Here is a 22,340-nt window from a genome sequence, read left to right as displayed (position 1 = left end):
AAAAAAAACTGAAAAATACCGCAAAACCATTCAAAATTGAAAAAATACCCCAAAACCACTAAAAAGCCGCCAATGGGCTTCTTAATAGTCGGCCTTCCAGGCCATTTCAGTCCAGAGCACTTGGGGTTGCCACTGCCACATCCTCTTCTTCTGCTGGAGTCTCAGTGGGGTTCCTTTTACAACCAACATAAGACATCTTGTAGTCGATCCTGCCACTGCCATAACTGTAACGACTCCAACACTTAGAAAAGGTGTGAAAAGATTTTATATTCTGCAGCGTGCGTTCATGACAGCTTCCACCATCAAAAGCACCCTGAACCTTCCCCGATCCTCTTCTCTCTTTCTCTCCCGTTTCTCTCCATCCAATCGCTTCTCTCATCCCGTTCCTCGTCACACCTCTTCTCATCTCCCATTTGCTGCGCACACCTTCCGACACTCTCACCTTCCACGTCGGGAGGTACGTCTGATGTCATTTGTCGCTCTCCACCAATGGCAAGTGAACGTATTCGTTGGTGCACTCTTTCAGCCAATAGAGAGCCAATATAGAGCCATCTTGCTCGTCGGCTCTGCGGTCCACATCATGCTCACCCATGTGTCTGATTACCTCTCCGTCTGTACATGTAAGTACACTATATATATTGTATACACGTATGGTGCGGAGGGAATGACAACACAAAAAAACTGTTCTAGAGAAATTAGTTTGTCAATCTAGATGATGATGTAAAAGTATAGAGCTCAAGTAGCTTCCTAATTCCGGGTGGAAGAGCGTTCCAGAAGGCTGCAGAAGCACATCTAAAAGCACACAATGAGGTGACCGTCTTTGTTCGATAGCCAGACAAGAAGCCGCCGTTGCTGCGTAGATGAGCGGAGTTCCCATGATAATGGTTTATAGCTCCTTGACGAGATCAGAGCAAGGTATTGTGGTTCATTGAGGCGAAAACTTTGTGTGTGGTGATGAGTGCCCTTAAGAGTACTGTACTGTTTGTATGGAAATCCACTGTTATGCTGATGGGAAGATGAAACACAAAGACAAAAATTAGTTTAACATGGATGCTTTCGCGACCAATATCCAAAATCCAGATTTTTTTTGGGTTAGATCGCCTAAATATAGCATTAACAGACTGTTGGGGCAAGCGCTGTTAGCGAGCACCTATGAAGGCCAGAACAGCCAGACGGGAGGCTGGGTGGCCAGCACCACGCCCAGCCGCCTTGGTCTCCCCGAGTGGTGATGTTTACACACCACACCAGGTACTTATTTTAGGCTGAGTCGACCAAGGGGAAGAGGCCCAGGACCGGTTTTGATAATCGTAAGTGATAGTGTTGATGACCGTGAGCGGGAATCGAACTCGAGTGTCTGCTGGTTTCTTAGCGCAGTGCTAACCATCACACTACCACTCCCCGAGCGCAGACATGCACACGTTTCAGAAAACACGTCTCATGGTCAAAATAAGTCCGAAAAACAAACAAGGAACGCACTGGGGAGCAGGAGGGAGTCGTGTTTGGTGTGATAATAAAGCATATTACAGTACTTCGTGGAGACAGGCCACGTGTCAAAGCCAGTTTGAGTCACGGGTGGCTGAAAGCCGGATTCTGAACCAGGATCTCAGCCGTGATGGCTCAGAGGACAATGATGTGGCTGTCAAGAGGCCCTATAAACCACCCAGCTACCTCACTGGAGGAGGAGGAATTGAAAGTATTGCAAATCTAATTCCCATAAGGTATTATCGGTTAGAGGCCCGATTAAAGAGAAGTCCCCGAAATACGAACTCTCGACTTACGAACATCCGCACTTATGCCACGATTTAAGCGCCCCATCCGTCGCACGTTCTTTCGCTATCAACCGTTAGCTCAACTTATCGATACCCAATCCCGGCACCACGTTACCACACGGTAACCTCGCCGTGATGTTTCTGGTGATTAATGAACTCAAGCACTGAGACACGCATGCAGCGAACATTCATGCGCCAGATGGCAGCCCAAGCGTTTAGCGTCCCTGACCGGCTATAATCTATTTCATGTGCGCTCAATAAATAAATAATCTACAGATACTGTTTACAAATGACGACTATTTTTTTTCATAAAAAATGATAAACAACTATTAAATACATTAAGTATAATGGACCAGGTGATATATTATGGAAAATAATAGGCTTTTTTTACCCTAAAACAAATAGACACACGCATTTTACAAGGCATCAAGTACTGCATTCAGCACACGAGTGCTTGTGGCAAAACATGCAAACAAACCTGCTCTGATGAAGGTATCTATTTGGCTGTTTTTAACATCTGAACACAATTCCTGTTTTATTGCCGGAAAATGGTAAACCCTATTTTTATTTTTCATAACTTTTGATTACTGGCCAAAAAGGGGCCCATAGATAAGGTTAAATATATCAAGAACACCAACTTTTCACACGGATGGTTGTACAGTGTAACCCTAACCCTAAATGGTCCCATCTTTAGCAGAAGTACTACTACTAGTAGTAAGTTCTGTACCACATTACGATTCACTATCCCATTTCTAGTAGTAGTAACTACTACTAGTAGTTCTTCTAGTAGTAGTAGGTGTTACTACTTACTGATAGTGGTAATACCTACGACTGCTAGTACAACTCCTAGGTCTACGACTTCGATAACCAATCTTGGCTCACTCTCCCACTCTACCCACATACCTGCCCCCCCCCTCCACTGATCTCCCTCCACTGATTTCCCTCCACTGATTTCCCTCCACTGACCTCCCCCCACTCACTCTCCCACTCACCCCCATTATATCCCAGTACTGGCCGGGTCCCTCTGAGAACCAATCGACGGCCGCTGTGAAGCAGCGAGAGACCTCCCTGTGCCCACATTACCACCGCAGCAACGATCGTCACGCAGCAGTCGAGCATCCGTAGAGCAGCAGTAGAACAGCAGTAGAGCAGGCTGCTGCTGCTGCATTGTCGCCCACAGCACAGCCCCCAATTCACTCACTACATTCACAGTGAACACACAGACAAGTCTTCACAAATGTACGTACTTTGAGAAGAAGACCAACAAATTATCAGAGATTTTGTTTATTTTCTATTCTGTAGCCACTGCCCAGAAGTGGGCCCCAAAACAAAACAATCAGCGTCTCAAAAGTTTAGTTGTGTGGAAATACAGATTGGTTGTTGTTAGATAGTCAGAGACAGGGAGGGAGATAGCCAGAGAGAGAGGCAAAGGGACAGGGAGACAGACAGGCGGAGAGATAGACTGAGCGAGGGACAAGGAGACAGATAAAGAGAGATACAGGGAGAGAAAGATAGAGTCAGAGGGAGGGAGAGGAGAGATGATGGCTGCGCTGATGAACGCGGCTGTGGCGGTCTCCGCTCTCGCGCTCTGTATGGCCATTCAGGCTGCGCGTACCCAGGATGTCTGCAGCAGCAGCAGCAGCCTGAACATCAGCGAGAACGCGTCAAGTGCGAGCACGAAACTCGCCTACTCCATCGCCACGTCCGCCTCCAACTTCACCCGAAACTCGAGAATCAACGGTAAGGGCACACGGACAAAAGGTCCCCACGCGTAGCCTCTAAAAGGATGTCGGGGCAAAGTACCGCTCGCGAGTAGCAGCAGTAGCACCTATAATGGAACTGAAAACTCAACTACGTTTTTTTATTGTACCAGGTAAGGCCCCACTGAGCGTGGTAGCTCCTTTTCAGAAGCGATCCTGGCTATCACAGATGATAGCTCAACGAAGGGGCTTATCATCATCACAATTTATAGCAGAAGCAAAATAACTCTAAAGGCGTGATGTTAATTCTAAATGTGGAGGGACAAACCGGAGGACCCGAGGAAATATCCAAGCGACCACGGGGAGAGAGACACCACAAACTTACAGGCATCAGAGTGAGAGAGACAGAGAGAGATGCAAACTCCAAATCTAACAGGCGTCAGTGTCAGATTGAACCCACGACCTCCTGTTTGACCAATAGGGAGGCCATCCTAGATCGCGTCAGGGCATGGATCAGCCTCCCATTGTATCTGTACCAGATGGAAATTCCCCCAATACAGCCATCAAAGGCTTTACAAACTACGTGGTTGAAATAGATGTTAAATAATGAGGGAGCCATATTACTTCCCTGTCGCACCCCAAGGTGTACAGGGAATGGCTCCGACTCCCGGCCACGTAGTTTTACCCGCGTCTGCCCACCATAATGAAGGTCTTTTATGATTGTGAGCAGAGAGTCAGGGACTCCGATAGCACGAAGAACAACCCAGAGACCAGGCCTACTGATGATATAATAGCAGAGGTGGGACAAAGTCATTGTTATGCAAGTCCAAGTCGAGTCTGAAGTCATCAAATTCATGACTCGAGTCTGACTCGAGTCCAAGTCACATGACTCGAGTCCAAGTCACATGACTCGAGTCCACACCTCAGAGGTGGGACAAAGTCATTGTTATGCAAGTCCAAGTCGAGTCTGAAGTCATCAAATTCATGACTCGAGTCTGACTCGAGTCCAAGTCACATGACTCGAGTCCACACCTCAGAGGTGGGACAAAGTCATTGTTATGCAAGTCCAAGTCGAGTCTGAAGTCATCAAATTCATGACTCGAGTCTGACTCGAGTCCAAGTCACATGACTCGAGTCCACATCTCAGAGGTGGGACAAAGTCATTGTTATGCAAGTCCAAGTCGAGTCTGAAGTCATCAAATTCATGACTCGAGTCTGACTCGAGTCCAAGTCACATGACTCGAGTCCACATCTCAGTATAATAGGCCTTGTCCAGGTCAATGAAGCAGAGATGTAGGTCTTGTTAGAATTCCCTACACCTCTGCTGTAGCAGAGGGACATAAATATGGCGTCTGTGCAGGACAGCCCTTTCCTGAAACAAAATTGGGTTGCCATCTCCACGCCCGGCCAAGTTTGTCTCCCCAGTGACGATGTTTACACACCACACGAGGTTTTCGTTTGAGGCTGATTCGACATAGGGAAGGCCCATAACTGGTTTAGCATCCTCACTGATGTGGGCCGTGAGCGGGAATCGAACTCGGGTTGCCACTTTCGTAGTGCAGCACACTGACTACCGCTCCCCACATACACACTTTCACACACGCGCAAATGCGCATGCACGCACAAAGGCATACACAAACACTCTCAGCACGAGGCTGACCCGTTACATCTCTCGAAGGATCGCTCCACTGAACAAAACAGTTCTGCAGTTTAGTTTGCAAGTGCGAGTAGCATTTTAAGTCAATTAAAAAAAATCATGGAAGCTGGTTCGTAAATGCGGGTGTTCATAAGTCGAGTGTTCGTACATCTGTAGTGCCTGAAAGTACGCGTCACGTGCTGAGGTCGGTGTGCGCGCACGGGGCATACAGTGGGAGCAAATAAGGACATGGGGCGCTGATTGGCTGGTTGTTGTTGTCGAGATGTGGGGCGGCGCTGTCTGAGGATGGTAGCAGGTGGCAGGGAGTAATTAAGGACGCAGGGCGCTGATTGGCCGAGAGGGTGTTGTTGTCGCGGAGTGGCGCCGCATTGTTGGGAAAAACATGCCAGGTGCCAGCGGGGGCTGGGAGCAAGTGGCGTCGCGGGGGATGCCCCACATTAATTGGGGATTAATTGGCTCGGGGATAAAGAGAGGGGTTTTTGGAGGAGACGGGAGTTTGCGCCTGGGAGGAGACAGAAGATGGAGGAATCGAAGCAGCAGAGCTAATATCAGTGTAGAGTAGCAGTGGAGAAGTGTAGGGTAGCAGTGGAGAAGTGTAGGGTAGCAGTGGAGAAGTGTAGGGTAGCAGTGGAGAAGTGTAGGGTAGCAGTGAGACGACGAAGCCAGTAGAAAGCGGCTGGAGTGTGGGAAGAGAAGCGGATATAGTTACGACAGAGTGGGACGGCGGAGCTGAAAAAGAGCAGCTGAACTGTGGCGGAGAGAGTGGAGTGCAGAGGTCGCAACCGGGTACCCGATACCCGTACCCTAGCCGATACCCGGCTACCCGTACCCGGCCAGGTACGGGTACCCGTTTGCGACCCTGGTGCGGCCGGGTACGGGTAAGAAATCAAAACCCGTTTGCGACCTCTGGTGGAGAGGAGAGTCGACGGAGGAGTGATGGGGAGCGAGTGAGGCCAGTGTAATGCGGCGAGCGAGCGGAGATTGCGGAGGAGAAACGTGGATCGGTGTTAGCTGGAGGAACGTTGAGCGATGTTAGATGGAGGAGTGTTGATAGGTATACGCGGAATAAAGTGAAAGAGGAAAGACAAGAAGCTGTCGTGTCGAGTCGAGCGCTACACATCGATGACCGCCTTATATTATCAAAGCATATTTGAGTTGGAGGGATGTCTGTGGGGTCTTTGTGTGGGTCTCTGTGTGAGTTTATGGGTCTCTGTGTGAGTCTACGGGTCTCTGTGCTAGTCTACGGGTCTCTGTGTGCCCTGCAGTCACCATCGAGGGGACATTCGAGAACTTCCTGCTGCTGACGATGGACGTGATCTCCAAGCTCCCTGTGGGCACCTTCGAGAAGCTTCCGGCAAACACCACGTTCCTCGCCAACGTAACGGGACTCGAACCTATACCCCAGCCACATCGTGGGCTCACGGCCCGGCCATTCATCCCGACTCAGAGTCCTCCCTCATCGCTCCCTCCCTCCACCCTCCACTCCCTCCACCCTCCCTCTCTCCACCCCCTCCCCTACCTCCACCCCCACTCCACCTCCCCCTATTTATCTAACCCCCCCCCATTCTCCATATCCCTCGCCCTCTCTTCTGCCCCTCCCTCCACCAGCATTGGTTCAAGCAGAGCCTGACTCTGCTGCTGATGATACACTGAATGTCAGAACCAGACCTTACCTATGAACATCTGGACAGTTCACCAGCATTGATTCAAGCAGTGCCTGATTCTGCTGCTGATGAGACACTAAATGTCGAAACCGGTCGTCAGCTCAGCAGCATAACTCCCCCCCCACCCCTCATTGCAGTGCAGCACCAACGCCACAGTGACGAGGGGCGACGCCGCCGGTAACCTCACGAACGTGACCTTCACCTGGGTTGCTCCACCCGCATCGTCCGCGTCCTCCGTGGTCTTTGTGTGAGTAACCCACCCAGAGTAATCGCTAGGTAGAGACTAACCCCCTGGTCTTTGTGTGAGTACCTCACCCAGAACCATCCCTAGGTAGAGACTAACCCCGTGGTCTCTGCGTGAGTACCTCACCCAGAGTAATCGCTAGGTAGAGACTAACCCCCTGGTCTTTGTGTGAGTACCTCACCCAGAACCATCCCTAGGTAGAGACTAACCCCGTGGTCTCTGCGTGAGTACCTCTCCCAGAGTAATCGCTAGGTAGAGACTAACCCCGTGGTCTCTGCGTGAGTACCTCACCCAGAGTAATCGCTAGGTAGAGACTAACTCCGTGGTCTCTGTGTGAGTACCTCACCCAGAGTAATCGCTAGGTAGAGACTAACTCCGTGGTCTCTGTGTGAGTACCTCACCCAGAGTAATCGCTAGGTAGAGACTAACTCCGTGGTCTCTGCGTGAGTACCTCACCCAGAGTAATCGCTAGGTAGAGACTAACCCCGTGGTCTCTGCGTGAGTACCTCACCCAGAGTAATCGCTAGGTAGAGACTAACTCCGTGGTCTCTGTGTGAGTACCTCACCCAGAGTAATCGCTAGGTAGAGACTAACCCCGTGGTCTCTGCGTGAGTACCTCACCCAGAGTAATCGCTAGGTAGAGACTAACTCCGTGGTCTCTGTGTGAGTACCTCACCCAGAGCTTTGGGGGGACCCACCCCCCACATACTTCGATGTCACAGTGCCAGATGTATTGCTTCGAGTTGCGTGTGAAGGCGTCGGGGAGGCACGGTAGGGTTTGCCCCGGCCCCACACCCCGCCCCCACCCCTATGGACGGCACTGGCTACTCTGTGTGCGTGTCCTTTGTAAGGCTACGCACACCTTACATACCCTTCTAAGATATTAAAACACCAAAATTTACGCTTATTGCCAGGCATCGTGTCCATGTTAGAACATGCGAACCAACCACGCTTCGATGCTCCGTCCCTGAATTTGATTGGCCTGCACCAGAGACGCAGCAGCAGCCTCCTCCTCTGTGGCTGTGTCTCTCTGCTGCTGCTATAGGCCAGTGGTTCTCACCCGGGGGTTACCCGGACTCCTGGGGAGGGGTAATGTGACAATGTCCCAGAGGGGTTAATGTACGTGAGGTGATTCATAAACGCGTGTGAAGTTAATCGCTTGCACTTACTAGCTACTTAGGGATACCTCACAAATGGATAGTTGCTTAAAATATTGACGCTCATTATTCATGCTGCATTTGTTTCTCAAAAAACATGTTCTGAAAAATAAATGTATGGATAGAGGTCGAGATACCAAAGGCTACCAAATGGCGAACCGTACAAGGACAATGCCAACACCAAAGTATCAATGGCTCGCGTTAAGCGACATTATCTCTTGGACCCTTTGTGCCAGTAGCAAGATGCCTTGTAATCGGTGTCTATTTGGTAGTTTGAACATCCTTAAGCTTCCTGCATTTATATCCAGAAAGCGCTGAAGTCTTTCTTCTGTTTTTTATCGTTGTACGTCTTTATACAATACCGGCAAAAGAGTCCCATAGATGATACCACTGGGAGTGCTATGCTCGAAATGTCACGCTCATCACCAAATCTGCCCACATGCCCACCGCATGGTCTCACGCCTGCTCAGCTGCCCTCCCTTCTCGCCTTGGACCCTTCCGTCCCAAAAAGCCTCTCCTTAACCTCGCACCTACCACCAGCCAGAGACCAAATGGAACATCTTCAGCCAAAACCTAAAGCCTCTTTTTCTTAACCCAACCCGTCGCTAATATCCTAACTGCGAGCCCATGTTTGGAAACAGGAAATTTAATGCGAGATCACAGTGTTAGTCTAGGTTAGCCTCGTTAAGGTAATGATGATGATGATCTTTAATCTGATTTATCTACCCTTATGACAGTGCGACCATTGTCCAGTCGAAAGGAGTTTGGGTTGTGAATGTGACATCGGTTCCAGTCAAGAATGCAGGTGCGTGAACACACACATACACGTCACACGCACGTTACACTCACGTTACACGTCACACACACGCGTCACACACACGCATCACATGTCACACACATGTTACACACACACATCACACACACGTGACAGACACACACACACGTTCCGCGTTATGACGATGCGTCTTATCTTGGAACGACAGAATACAACCAAACGCCCAGCACCGCCGTTACCACCAGTCAAATGAGTACCGCCAGCACTGCCGCCACCACGGGCACCACGGGCACCACGATTACCGCCAGCACCGCTAGCACCGCAAGCACCGCCAGCACCGCCAGTACCGCCAGTACCATCAGCACCGCCAGTACCGCCAGCACCGCTAGCACCGCAAGCACCGCCAGCACCGCAAGCACCACCAGCACTGCCAGTACCGCTAGCACCGACAGCACCGCCAGCACCGCCAGTACTGCCAGTACCGCCAGCACCGCCAGCACCGACAGCACGGCCAGTACCACGACTACCGCCAGTACCACGAGTACCGCCAGCACCGCCAGCACCGACAGCACCGCCAGTATCACCAACACCACCAACGCCGCCAGCGCCGCCAGCAGCAGTGCCGGCACCGCGACGGGCACGGCGATGGCGAGCCGCTCGCTGGCTCCCGTGCCGTGGTGCTCCCTCCTGCTCACGCTGCTCTTCGCTCGGGCGCTGGCGGTCGTCGCTACCTCTGGGTGATCAACGAGACAACCGAAAACATCTCTCTTCTCTCTGGAGCCTCCCTCCTCCTCATCCTCCATCCGCCTCCCTCCTGCTCATCCTCTTCCCTCATCCTCATCATCTTCCTCCTCTCTCTTCCTCATCCTCCTCCCCCTCCTCCACCCTCCTCCACCCTCCTCATCCTCCCTCTTCTTTTGTTTTCTAGTATTGGACGCCGTGGTGGTTAAGGAGATGTTAACTACCTCGCCTGGTATGCAGGAGGTTCGTGGGTTCCGATCCCGAACCCTGGCGACGCCTGCTCTATATTTCTAGTTTGCAGTGTCTCTCTCCCTGTAGGTCCTCCAATTTTTTTTCCATTCAACATTTATAATCAACGTCACGCGTTTAAAGTATTTGGCTGATATACATTTCCACGTGGTGATGATGATGATGATAAGCCACTTCGTTGAGCTATCATTTTTGATAGCCAGGTCGCTTCTTTAAAAAACGTGTAGTGTACTAATTCACAGACACTAGTAGGCGGTACTCTCTCTCTCTTTTATTCCGGCCTTCACAGCCTTAGGGGATAACTACACACCGGGTCGGGACAGCCAACACGCTGCCAGACCCACAGCTTGAAGAGGGCGAAGATCACGACGACAACGTCACGACGAGGTCCACTCCAGATCGCAGCAGCCCCGACTGTGAGTCGGAGGTCGCCTGTTATCCTGAACGGCGTGTCCAGGCTCCGCCCTCGGCCCCGTCCCCCTCTGGATCCCCCAGAGGGCTCCGTGCCTTGCCCACAGGCCCAGCTGGTAGAACGGGCCGCTACCCCTCATTCCATCGTCTACCAAACTCCCAGCGGCACGCGCCACAGTGACTCATTCAATGTCACTACAATGGTATAGTTTAGTTTCAAGAACGTTGTATATTTGTTACTGCGTTTTAAACTATGAGAAGCACCTTGAGCTAAGGCGCTCTCTACAGACACAGTACACGAGACAAGATTTCATGTTCCCTGATTAGAATTACGAAACGATTTTTTCTTTTTCAATCGCCAGATCTGTAATTTGATTGAATACAAATTATAATATGAGTACATATACATTTTATATGATTACAATAACATAATACGATTACAAAACAATGCAATATTATTACAATGCATTGAATGTGAATACAGTAGCCCCCCCTCTGTTGATCTGAAAAGCTCACAGTGATGATGAAGTCACCTTCACTCTATTTAAGACCGGAAGCAGGAAGACTTTCTTCAGAATTCTGGCAATTCGCCTGATGAAGCTGGTTGTTGTTCTAATCACCAGGGGAAAAACGTCGTACTCGAATTATAAACGTTGTGGGTTTACTGTCCAGACACACAACCGGTTTAGTGCTGAAGCAGTAACTAATTGTGCACGTGACACACCCCTACTCATTGGCTGTGTCGGGTGGTGGTAGTGGTGGTGGCGGGTTTAACAACGCTATATTAACGCGATCTAAACCAAAATAAATACTTTATTAAGAATAATATTGGTCGCGAAAGCCCTACAACTACTACTCTGCGTTAAACAAGTTGGTGAATGCAGAAATACGGAGTGTGGTGGTGGTGGTGGGTTAGGGGTGGTATAGTGGTTCGCACTACACTGCACTGTGAACCCGGTTCCCGAGTTCGATTCCCGCTCACGGCCTCCAACACCAATGACGATTATCTGGGCCTCCCTTAGGTCCACTCAGCCTCAAACGAGTACCCTGATGCGGTGTGTAGTAAACATCACCCACTGGGGGAGACAAAGGCCGCCGAGCGTGGTGCTGACCACCCACCCTCTCGTGTGCCGGCCTTCATCGGTGCTGCTACTCGCTAAGAGAACTTGTCCCAACAGTCTGAAAGCTACACGGGGGAGCTTTGTTTTGTTGGTGGACCGCAAGGACTGTCTGGAAACCCTGAATTAAATAATTATTCAAATCCTCCTGTTGAAATACCTTCGTGGTATGAGTTGTATCTTCCTTTTGAGCTGTTTAAAGCCAACCATATGCTACGTACTTTTGATGCCGGGTGAGTGCTGAGACAGGTGAGGGCTAGACTTCAGGTGAGGGTTGAGACCGGTGAGGGTTGACAGGTGAGGTAAACAAATCACTTCAAACATGAATACAAATAAAACGAAACTGTGTTTTTTTTTATCTTACCAGGTATGGCCCACTGAGCCATTGTATTTAAGAAGTGACCTGGCTTTCGCAAATAACAGTTCAACGAAGTGGCTTATCACCGTCACGTGACCAAGGATCAGGTATCAGACTGGTGCTGTTTGCTGAGTTGTGAATGCGGAGCAATTCCACCTGTTGCACTTCATGGTGAGTGCCAGGTGAAAAGCAGGTGAGTGCGGCGTTGTCGGAACATCGTCGTCGTTAAAATTCCACTCAAGAGGATCCCGCAAAATATGTATTGTTTCTACAGTAGGGGGCGATGTTGCTTGCTAACGTCTGATCTCGACACCGAGTGATTTGTCCATGCATTTTTGACCACTGGAATGCTTTGGCCAATACCGATGATATGCAAAGGAATTTGTCTACATGCTTGGAAAGTCTGCTGACATGGGACAACGACTGCACGAAAGAAGTGAGAGGAGCGATGATCGCAAAGGCAAATGGAGTAGTGGCAGGATTCAATAACATTTGGAGACCAGTATAAAGCACCATATTTAAGAGCGAAACAGGAGGATGATGTAGCCACAACTCTGGCTGTCGCCTGACGAGGCTGGTTGCTGTTGTAATTACCGGCGAAACGTCACGGTGCTGGAATTGTAAATGTTGTAGTGGGGTTACTCTCCTACACAGCGGTGGGCTGAAGTAGTAACGAATTGGCATCTTGTATTTACGTGACATTACTCATTGGCCCTGTTGGGTGGTGGTGGTGGTGGTGGGGTTAACGACACATTTATATTTACGCGATCAAACTCAAACAATCCTCTATTATGGATCGTGAAAGCCTACTACGTGTTAAACTCATCTGGAGAAGCGAGCAAATCGGCGACAATACCAAATTGAACATCTTAAGAACATGCGTGTTCAATACAGTTTCGCGTATACCTGCGAGACTTGGACATTGAAAAAATCAACAAAGATAAGATATTGGCCCTCAAAATGAAAATGTATTGTTACTGAAGGATGCTGCTGCTGCACCCAGAAACTCACCAACGTTAAAATAAGAAAATTGTTGCACACAGAAAGCAACATGATGATGGTGATGCTGCTGCAGGCAGTGATGAGAAATGAACTGGCAAATTGTGGACATGTGTAGTTGGATTAACAACAACAGGAACATTTGAAGTGTTGACGACATCACAAGAGATTGGTGCCAGAGAGATGTGGCCACTACTTGAGCATATGTTATGTTTTTCTGTAATATATTGTCAATAATTAAAAGGTGTTGAATATGATAATTTCGTAATGGTTATGTAAGATATTGCCAATAATGACACGTTAAATGGCTTATTTAATAGTTTGCTTAACATAAACAAATATTCATGATCAAACATAGCACCAAATATCGTGCTATGCAATACGAATTACATTGAGTGACTTTGCGTTTAGCTATGAGAGGAAAAAAACAACGGCGTGAGAAGGGGCAACGCTCGATCCAGTACAGATGGAACAGATGGAGATTAGTCCAAACACTGCTGTACAACCTCCTACCTGGCAGAGCCAGGGGTACGGCTCCTCAACCCACACCCGCGGGCAGGGAGGGAGTTTCACCACCGATCTCTGTGTGATCCGCCAACCCTCGCTGCTCCATCCACAAAGTAGCCACCACCACTGCCCGGCTAACACAATCTTTAGGTTGGTGGTGGTGCCCTCACAAAGTGCACATAGCCTGCCACATGCGCCGTGGTGACGTCATCCACCACTTAGTGGTGAATGGCGATTGTCGTTGTTGGTTCTAATGTAGCGGTGAGCACTGCACTACGAACTCAGCGGCCCGAGTTCGATTCCCGCTCATGGCCACCAACACCAGTGACGATTATCTAAACCGGTCCTGGGCCTCTCCTAGGTCGACTCAACCGCAAACGAGTACGAGGTACGGTTTGTAAATATCGTCACTGGGGGAGACAAAGGCGGGCGGGTTAGCGTGGTGCTGGCCACCCAACCCCTCGCGTGCCACCGTGCCGGCCTTCATCGGTGCTGCTGCTGCTCGCTGCTCGTGCCACGGTGGCTGGGAGATGTTAACTACCTCGCCTGGTATACAGGAGGTCGTGAGTCCGATCTCGACCCTGACGCCTGCTGCTGCTGTAGATTTGTAGTTTGCGTGTCTCTCTCCCCGTGGTCGCGTGGATTTTTTTCCGGGTCCTCAGGTTTTTTCCCTTCGCATTTCGAAGCATGCGTTTAGAGCAGTGGTTCTTACCCTGGGGTGTACGCGGTACCCCCTGGGGGTGCGAGATGCCCTTTCTGGGGGTGCGAGACATGGTCAGACTTTTTTAGAAGGCAAATCGTCTAAAACACAAATTTTACATGGGCAGTAAGTAACAACTACTTTGTTTCAGCAACCCTACGTAACATTATAAAAAACATTTACGATTGAGAACCAAAGGGGTGCAGGCTGCAGTAAAATGTTAAGAGCCACTGGTTTAGAGTATTTGGAGGATATACATTTCCACGTGATGATGGTGATGATGAGCCACTTCGTTGAGCTATCATTTGTGATGGCCAGGACTGCATCGCTCAGTGGGCCTTCCCTGGTGAAATAAAAAAATAGTAAAGAAAAAATTATTAAACAGCACTTGTCCCAACAGTCTGCTAAGGCTATACGCGGAGGAAACTTTGTGTGAGTTTGAGACGGGGGTTTGCACATGACAGAGGCTGAACAAACACCCTGTGTGGAAAATCATTCCGTGCCGTATTGGCCCCCTACCCCATGCCCCCTCCCTCCCCCCATGCCCCCTCCCCTCCGTGTGTGCTTGTGCGAGGGGGGTGTCGGGTTACCTGCTGCGTCACGTACAAAAATACTCGCAACACAATTCACCTGGACATGCTTGGGGCAGTAGTCGTAACAGCTTACAATAACAATCTTAATAATTACACTGTGTAACCATTTTTTTTGTTCCTGGGTAGTAAGTATTATTTCTTTATTGTTTAAGCCTCAAAATACATAAAATGGATATTATTCCTTACGAACTTTGCTTTTGTGACAAGGACAGTGATATTTTGAAATGTACCTATTTTCGAGAACATTCCAGATAGATTCAGTGGTGAGTAAACTTGGAGTAACTTCTAGAACAGTTTAGAACTTTCCAGTAATATAAATAGTAATATAAATACAGGGGCCTTAAGCCCACCAGTTCAGTTTAGTTCCAGATGCCTAAGTGGATACATCTCTGCATTTTTCTGAGATGGTATCAAGAGGTTGCAAGCATCCGGCAGACGCATTTTGCTATGTCTGTGGCCCAATTTATCAAGATAAGCGAAAAAGTACTCTTGTGGAAGCATCTGCTAAGATGTGCGAGGCCTACAAGGCCTATTTCGGCATGCCTGTCGAAGATCAAGACAAACCCTAGGCACCTAATTTCACCTGCGAGAAATGCAAAAAAACTTGAGCAGGTAAGATGGACAATTGTTGCTCGGAATTTTACGTGACAAAGATTGTAAAAAAATGTTTAAATATTTTTTTTTATATTTTACAATTTTCAATGTTATTGAAAAAATATATCATATATGAAAAATGTTGCGAGAATCTCTTACACATTAGTCATTGGTGAAATAAATGTATTTTTAAGGATGGTACAGAGGGGAAAAGAGAGCCATACCGAAAGACCCAAAGAATATGAGAGCCATGAAGTTCGCTATCCAAAGAATTTGGCGGGAACCCACTGACCACTCAAGCAACTGCTACTTCTGCATGGTGGACCCTTCCAAACATTGGACTGGCAAGAATGCACCTGCTATCATGTATCCGGACCTTCCTTCATCCATCGCCCCGGTGCCACACTGCCATGAGCTCCCCGTACCCACTCCTCCGGAGAGAGAGCAGCCGTCTTTAGAAGAGAGCAGCAAGTCAGAGAGCAAGGAAGATGTCGTAGATCCAGATGACAATTTCAGAGGTGGAGCTGAGGAGAGAAACCCATACTACCTCAACCAAAAAAACCTCAACGACTTGAACAGATATCTTGGTCTCACCAAGTCCAATGCCGAGCTTTTGACATCTAGGCTCAAGCAGTGGAACTTGTTGGATAAAAGTGTGCAAGTCGCAGATCAGAGGAAGCGTCACCAACCTTTTTGCAGCTTCTACACCAGTCAAGATGGACTCTGCTTCTGCCACAATGTGACCAGTCTGTTCGAGGCAATCGGAATCGCCTGTAACCAGAATGAGTGGCGCCTCCTCATTGACAGCTCATCCAGGAGCCTCAAAGCCGTGCTGCTCCACAATGGTAACAAGTACCCGTCTCTTCCCCTGGCTCACTCGGTGCACCTCAAGGAGGATTACAACATCATCAAGACCTTGCTGGACGCCTTGAAGCACGATGAGTACGGCTGAGAGGTCATCAGAGACTTCAAAATTGTGGTATTCCTGATGGGTCTCCAAGACGGTTTTACCAAGTTTCCCTGCTTGCCTTTGGGACAGCAGGCACACCAAGGCGCACTACCACAGGCAGGACTATCCACAGCAGACCGAGATCTCTGTGGGGAGGAACAACGTCAAGTGGGAGCCACTGGTGGACCCCCGGAAATTGCTGATGCCACCACTGCACATTAAATTGGGCCTGATAAAACAATTTGTCAGAGCAGTAAATAAGGAGTCGGCAGCCTTCAAGTACCTTCAACACTTCTTCTCTAAGCTGAGGCAAAGGTCAAAGCCGGTGTCTTCGTCAGACCACAGATAAAGAAGATCCTGGAGTGCAATGAATTCCCCAAGAAGCTCACTAGTAAGGAGAAATCGGCTTGGAACAGCTTTGTCGCAGTGGTTCGTGGCTTCCTGGGCAATCACAGGGTCGAAAACTATGTGGAGCTGGTTGAGACTGGTGATGAACTACTGCACAATGGGCTGTAGGATTTCCCTCAAAGTCTATATCATTGATGCTCATCTTGATAAATTCAAGGAGAACATGAGAGCGTACTCGGAAGAGCAAGGCGCTACCAAAGACAGTATAACGAGAACATGATGGGACACTACATTTGCGGGCTGATTCGTGAAAGTGATTTACAGTATAATCGTAAATCTCGAAAAACTACTCACTTCTAAATTTTTTGTAGTAATTTTTGTATTACTTTAGTATAAATGCACAAATTCACCCGTTTTCTCATTGAAAATAGGTCAATTTCTAAATTTCACTGTCCTGGTCACAAAAGCAAAGTTTGTGGGGAATAAGAGCCATTTTCTATACTTTTTAGGCATAAGCAATTACGAAATAACACTACCCAGAAACAAAAATTGTTACGTAGTGTTATTATAAATCATAATTATTGTTATTATTGTTTTGGCAGACTGCCTGATGGCAAAACTTTGTTCTTTTACAAATTTAGCCTGAATGTTTGAGTTGTCGCAAATTATCCACTTTTTAATTTTAGAACAAGAGTAATTTTACATTTAATTTCTTCATCTTAAGATGTCCCTTCATTCGTGCCTCTTGCTTCTCAATTTGGACATCAGAGACCCATCTTACAACGTTGCTCCAATGTTGTGGCAAACTTTGGCCGAACATTGGCTTAACTTTAATATAATGTTGGCCCAACGTTGGTGTAGCGTTGGCCCAACGTTGGACAAATGTTGGCACAACGTTGGGATAGGTCCCAACAACGTTGGGATAGGTCCCAACAACGTTGGGATAGGTCCCAACGTTGTGCCAACATTTGTTCAACGTTGGGCCCTAACCTTTCCATGTTTACCTCGAGTATGCAGCGAGCGAAGTTGACGTGAGCACGATGTTCATCTCAACCCCCGAGTTTTCCCTTCACCACGCGAGGCGGGTTGTTTGCTGTGCGCGTCTCGCCGGTAAACTCCGTCGCAAAACAATGGAACGGGTCGCTCGGGGGCGAGAGAGAAGATTGTAAGATCAAACCATGGTTAGTAAGGAGGGGGCCGCAATGTCTGTTTGCCGTTTACTTTAGAGGGTCAGATGTCCCCCCGCTGTTGCCTGTGTGCCGTGTGTTTGTCGAACGTACGTCGCACCGAACGTAGCCCACCGTGCCCATCGGAAGTGCGGCTATGTTGGCTTAACACACGATGGGTGGTTTCTATATACTATATATACACATATACATATCGCGTGGTGCTTTCAGATGCGTTGCTTCTGTGGCCGTCTGGAACGCTCTTCCTTCGGAGATCAGTGGTTCTTAAACTGGGGTGCACGCACCACCCCCTGGGGGGCGAGATGCCCTTTCTGAGACGCAAAGGGGTACAAGGCTGCTGTAAGGGTTAAGAACCACTGGTCTAGATTGACAAACTCATTGCGTTTTGTGTTTAGTTTGTTGTCCTTCCCCCCGCCCCCCCCGCATCTCCAATCAGCACGGTTGGCTACGTACGGTGCGAAATAAGTTCAACATACATACATACATATAAACTCAACTCAACTATTTTATTTACCAGGTAAGGCTATATAGATGTTTTTTTTCAGAAGCGACCTGGCCACAAATGATAGCTCAACGAAGTGGCTTATCGTCATGTGAAAAAATGTAGCGCAGTCAGATTCTCTAAACGAGTGGTGTTGATTCTAAATTGTAGGGAAAAAATATAAAACCCGGAGAAAAATCCACGCAACCACGGGGAGAGAACTCACATTCAAACTCCAGATATACAGCAGGCGTCAGGGTACGGAACGAACCCACAACCCCCTGCATACCAGGCCAGGGAAATAACATCTTGCCTCCGTGGCGCCCATGTTTTTATACATATTAACGCGCATAAGCGTTGGTTTAAATCGTTACATCTGCTTGCTCACAGCACTTACCTCAGCAGTCTGTTAAGGTTACACGAGGGATCTTTGTATTTGTTGTGGCGAGATGTTAACTACCTCGTCTGGTTTTCAGAAGGGCGATCTCGACCCTGATGCCTGCTGTGCTGTATATTTGAAGTTTGCATGTCCCTCTCTCCAGGACTTTCACCCTCCACATTTAGACTCAACATCACGAGTTTAGAGTTATTTGGCTACAACTATAAATGTCCACATGATGATGATAAGCCACTTCGTTGAGCTATCATTTGTGATAGCCCGATCGATTCTGAAAAAGAGCTATATAGCTCAGTGGTGATATTATTTGAATTATTTTGGTGCTATGAATGCCCAAATGATGGTCCACTTTGGTGAGGTGCTATCATTTGTGGCCAGGTTGCTCCGGGAAAATAAGTGAATACCTCCGTGGGCTTTTCCCGGTAGGATGGAGATGTTTTACTGGTAGGAACGAAGTGGACCAGACCACCAATAGATTAATGTGTCCGTCCGTCCGTCCGTCCGTGGGAGGGGTGGTGTTGAGGGTGGTGTTGGAAATGAAAGACTACGAGTCTTTAAATCTCACAGCGTTTCTTGTCAAAACTTTTAATTAACGTTACACTAGAATACAGTATTTTTTTCTTTAACTCCTCTATACCTGGTCGATATCTCTGTACCGGTACTAAGTATTATTCCTACCAGCCCACCCCGCAGGGTCCTGTTCGTTTTATTTGTATTTGTTTGGGTGATTTGTTTACCTTTCTTGTACTTTGAACTATTATCGTGTTTGTGTACTGTGTTATGTTATAACGTCCTTACCCGCCCCTATTGGACATCTATGAAAAATAGCTTTATAGCTCATCGGATTCCTCCTGCAGTATAAATACAGATTTAGATTTTGTTGGGCAGCACTACGAACCGTTCACGCGGACAGAGGGAGACGACGGCCGTGTGAATGAGGCCCCCCGGTATCAATCTCTTGCCGTCCACGACTTCTCCCTTCCAGGGCAACGGCGAATGGAGGCGACCGCCCGGGCCCCACGCTTTGGTGGGGGGGGGTCCCGGGCCCTGCACCCCCACCTATGGACGGCCCTGCCTCCAGAGCCCCGTCCACAGGACAACCGACCCCACACCTCCCTCTCTGTAACCGGCCACTCAACACGCTCTTGTAACAATGCCACAATTGTGCCCTGTGTGTATCTCTAAAATTTCGCCATTCATCTAAATATGTGCGTGTACACAATGACAAATATTCCCCCGTATAGCCTTAACAGATGGTTAGGGCAGATGTTGTTAGCGAGTAGCAGCACCTATGAGGACCGGCACGCGAGAAGTTGGGTAGTCTCCCCAGTGGCGTCGTTTACAAACTGCAGCAGGTACTCATTTAAAGTTAAGTCGACCTAGGGGAGGCCCAGAAGCAGTTCAAATAACCGTCATTGGTGTTGGCCGTGAGTGAGAAGCGAACTCGGGTCGCCAGGATCGTAGTGCATCGTGCTAACCACTATGCCACCGCTCTCCACTGTATGTATACACAATAACACGGCGCTTATGCCAGGCCATGTGCACGTTAAGGCCACGTGAAGTGTAAAATGCCCGCTGACAGGAGGTCACGGGACAGATCCAGGTGCCATGGTTAATTGACTGAGATGATTGGCTAATGCATCACCTGTGACCCCTATTGTGCCAAACTTGCTGTGTTTTAGCCGCCCGACGCTCCGCTGGTTGTTATGAGCGTTGCTCCTCTACCCTCCGTTGTTGCTGGAGGGCAACTGCCTCCATCTACCCAGTAGCGTCCTTCACGAGCCTCCTCCACAGAGTCCGTTCTTGACACCGCTGGTACCAGTCATCAGCAAATCCACTCAGCTCCACATTCTCTTGTACCACATCACTCCATCTCTTCACCAATCCGTACCACGCCTGTTTATTCCCCTCTATCTTGCCGAACAAAAGCTATTTAGGCATGCGGTATCTGGGCATGTGGGCTACATGATCCAGCCAATGCAGCCTTGCCTGCCGGAGGAACTTACCGATGGGACTTTGTCCAGATCTTTCAAGGATTTGTGAACTCCTCACCCAATCCAGCCTATTTAAACCCAGGATGGATCATAGGCAGGTCAGCTTAAATGTTTCTAACTGGCGAAGATGTTCCATTACGGGGTCCACGTTTCACAAGGATAGAGATGGGAGGGCATGACCGTGGCCGCGGAGACCCGAAGCTTTGTGTGGAGTGACAGACCCGGTAGCTATTACACAGCGTTATGCAGCCAATGAAAATATAATGCAACTCGATTGATTGGGAGTGAGACCGCTGCTGTCAAAGTGGAGCCAGTCATGAGCACACTGCCCAGGTATAGAAAACTCTACACTTTCTCCACATTTACCCCATCGCCAATGGGGAATTGAGGGGGTAGAGTGTCTGATTGTACAAAATTTCCAGGGATGTGCTTGGTTTTAGTTGGGCTGATGGTAAGGCCCCACATCTTAGTGGCACACTCCAAGTTCAGCAGCAGTGCCTCCAACTCCTCCACTGAGTGAGCAGCAATAACCAGATGATCAGCATACATAACATGGTTGACCAATAGGGAGCCATCCCTTGATAAGCCTTCCATTATATCTGTAGTGGATTAACGCGCGCCAAGGGGGGAAATTGTAAACACGTGTGGGTTATGAACAGTGGAGTCGCATCAGGGCAAGCAGGTGTTGCTGGGGGATAACCGCCAGAGAGAGACGGCTCGTTAGGTGATTATGGGATGCAGGGCAGTGATGGGCCGGTTGTTGTTGTCAGGGACAAGGTGGCGCCAGCAAGTCTGGGGATGGGAGCAAGTGGCGGCGGGGCCGCGGGCGCGGGGCGTCGGTGGGGACGCCGGTTAATTAATTGGTAATTCATGAGGACGGGGAGTTGTGCTGGGAGCTGGACGGAGACAGTCGGAGAGAAGAAGAAGAAGAATAGGTTAACAGTGGAGATGGCGAAGAAAAAGATATAAGAGATAGAATATGTTAGCAGGGGAGCAGGAGAAGAAGAAGAGATGAGAGATAGAATATGTTAGCAGGGGAGCAGGAGAAGAAGAGATGAGAGATGGGATAGGCTAGCAGTGGAACGGGAACAGAGAAGACACGAGAGGGAGAGACAGTCGGAGTGAGACGGAGAAGCCGAGAGAGAGCGAGACAGTCGAAGCCGAGACAGGCGAAGTGGAGAGGAGAGTCGGGGGGAGAGAGACAGAGAGAGAGAGACAGTCGGAGTGAGACGGAGAAGCCGAGAGAGAGCGACCAAGGCATCCCTCCAATCCTACAGAACCAGTTCAGTGGCCCAGACTGTTATGATGTCATATAGGGCAGTCTGCACACAAACGCCACCCTCCCTCAGCATTTCACTTGGGAGATCATCTCTGCCCGGCGCTTTCCCTGGTCTCAGACTCTGGATCGCCTTCTGTACTTCCTCAACAGATGGCACCTCAGCCAGCTACTCACAGGAGGTGACTTCTTCCAATATTTGAGGCACCGCAGCTTCAGCAAAGTCACCCCACTTTTCCCCATGATGTTTTTGAGGCTGAGGGATTTCCCCTCCCCCAAGACCTCACAGAAATCTGAAAACCTGTTCCTGGGGGTCAAAGATCGGATTACCTTTATTTCCCCTAATGATGGTGATAGGTGTGACACTACAAGTTACTTTTTTGATGGAGTCAACGAGTGATTTGTGATCAAAAGCTAATGAAGCAGATTTCAACTCCTCAGCAGCCCGCGACCACCACCCATCCTTGCAGTG

At 48.9% G+C, this 22,340-nt stretch overlaps 1 protein-coding gene across 2 annotated transcripts; it reads left to right on the top strand.

Annotated features, from left to right (window-relative positions):
* The first annotated feature begins 490 nt into the window (after window positions 1–490).
* LOC133362901 (uncharacterized) lies at window positions 491–13,518 on the top strand. Of its 2 annotated transcripts, XM_061581861.1 has the most exons (6): window positions 491–620; window positions 3,374–3,509; window positions 6,392–6,504; window positions 6,928–7,037; window positions 8,929–8,996; window positions 9,175–13,518. In XM_061581861.1, the coding sequence occupies exons 1-6, from the start codon at window positions 591–593 to the stop codon at window positions 9,705–9,707; spliced, it is 990 nt and encodes a 329-aa protein (XP_061437845.1). In that variant the 5' UTR covers window positions 491–590; the 3' UTR covers window positions 9,708–13,518. The 2 variants fall into 2 exon arrangements, with proteins under 2 accessions (XP_061437845.1, XP_061437844.1); XM_061581860.1 differs by lacking the exon at window positions 491–620 and having other exon boundaries at window positions 2,774–3,509; window positions 9,175–13,019.
* Window positions 13,519–22,340: the final 8,822 nt, after the last annotated feature.

This window comes from Lethenteron reissneri, unplaced genomic scaffold, assembly GCF_015708825.2.
Source record: "Lethenteron reissneri isolate LAM-NWPU_2019-01 unplaced genomic scaffold, ASM1570882v1 scaffold_1638, whole genome shotgun sequence".
In the NCBI taxonomy this organism is placed as follows: Eukaryota; Metazoa; Chordata; class Hyperoartia; order Petromyzontiformes; family Petromyzontidae; genus Lethenteron; species Lethenteron reissneri.
This window is presented reverse-complemented; position numbering and strand designations above follow the sequence as displayed.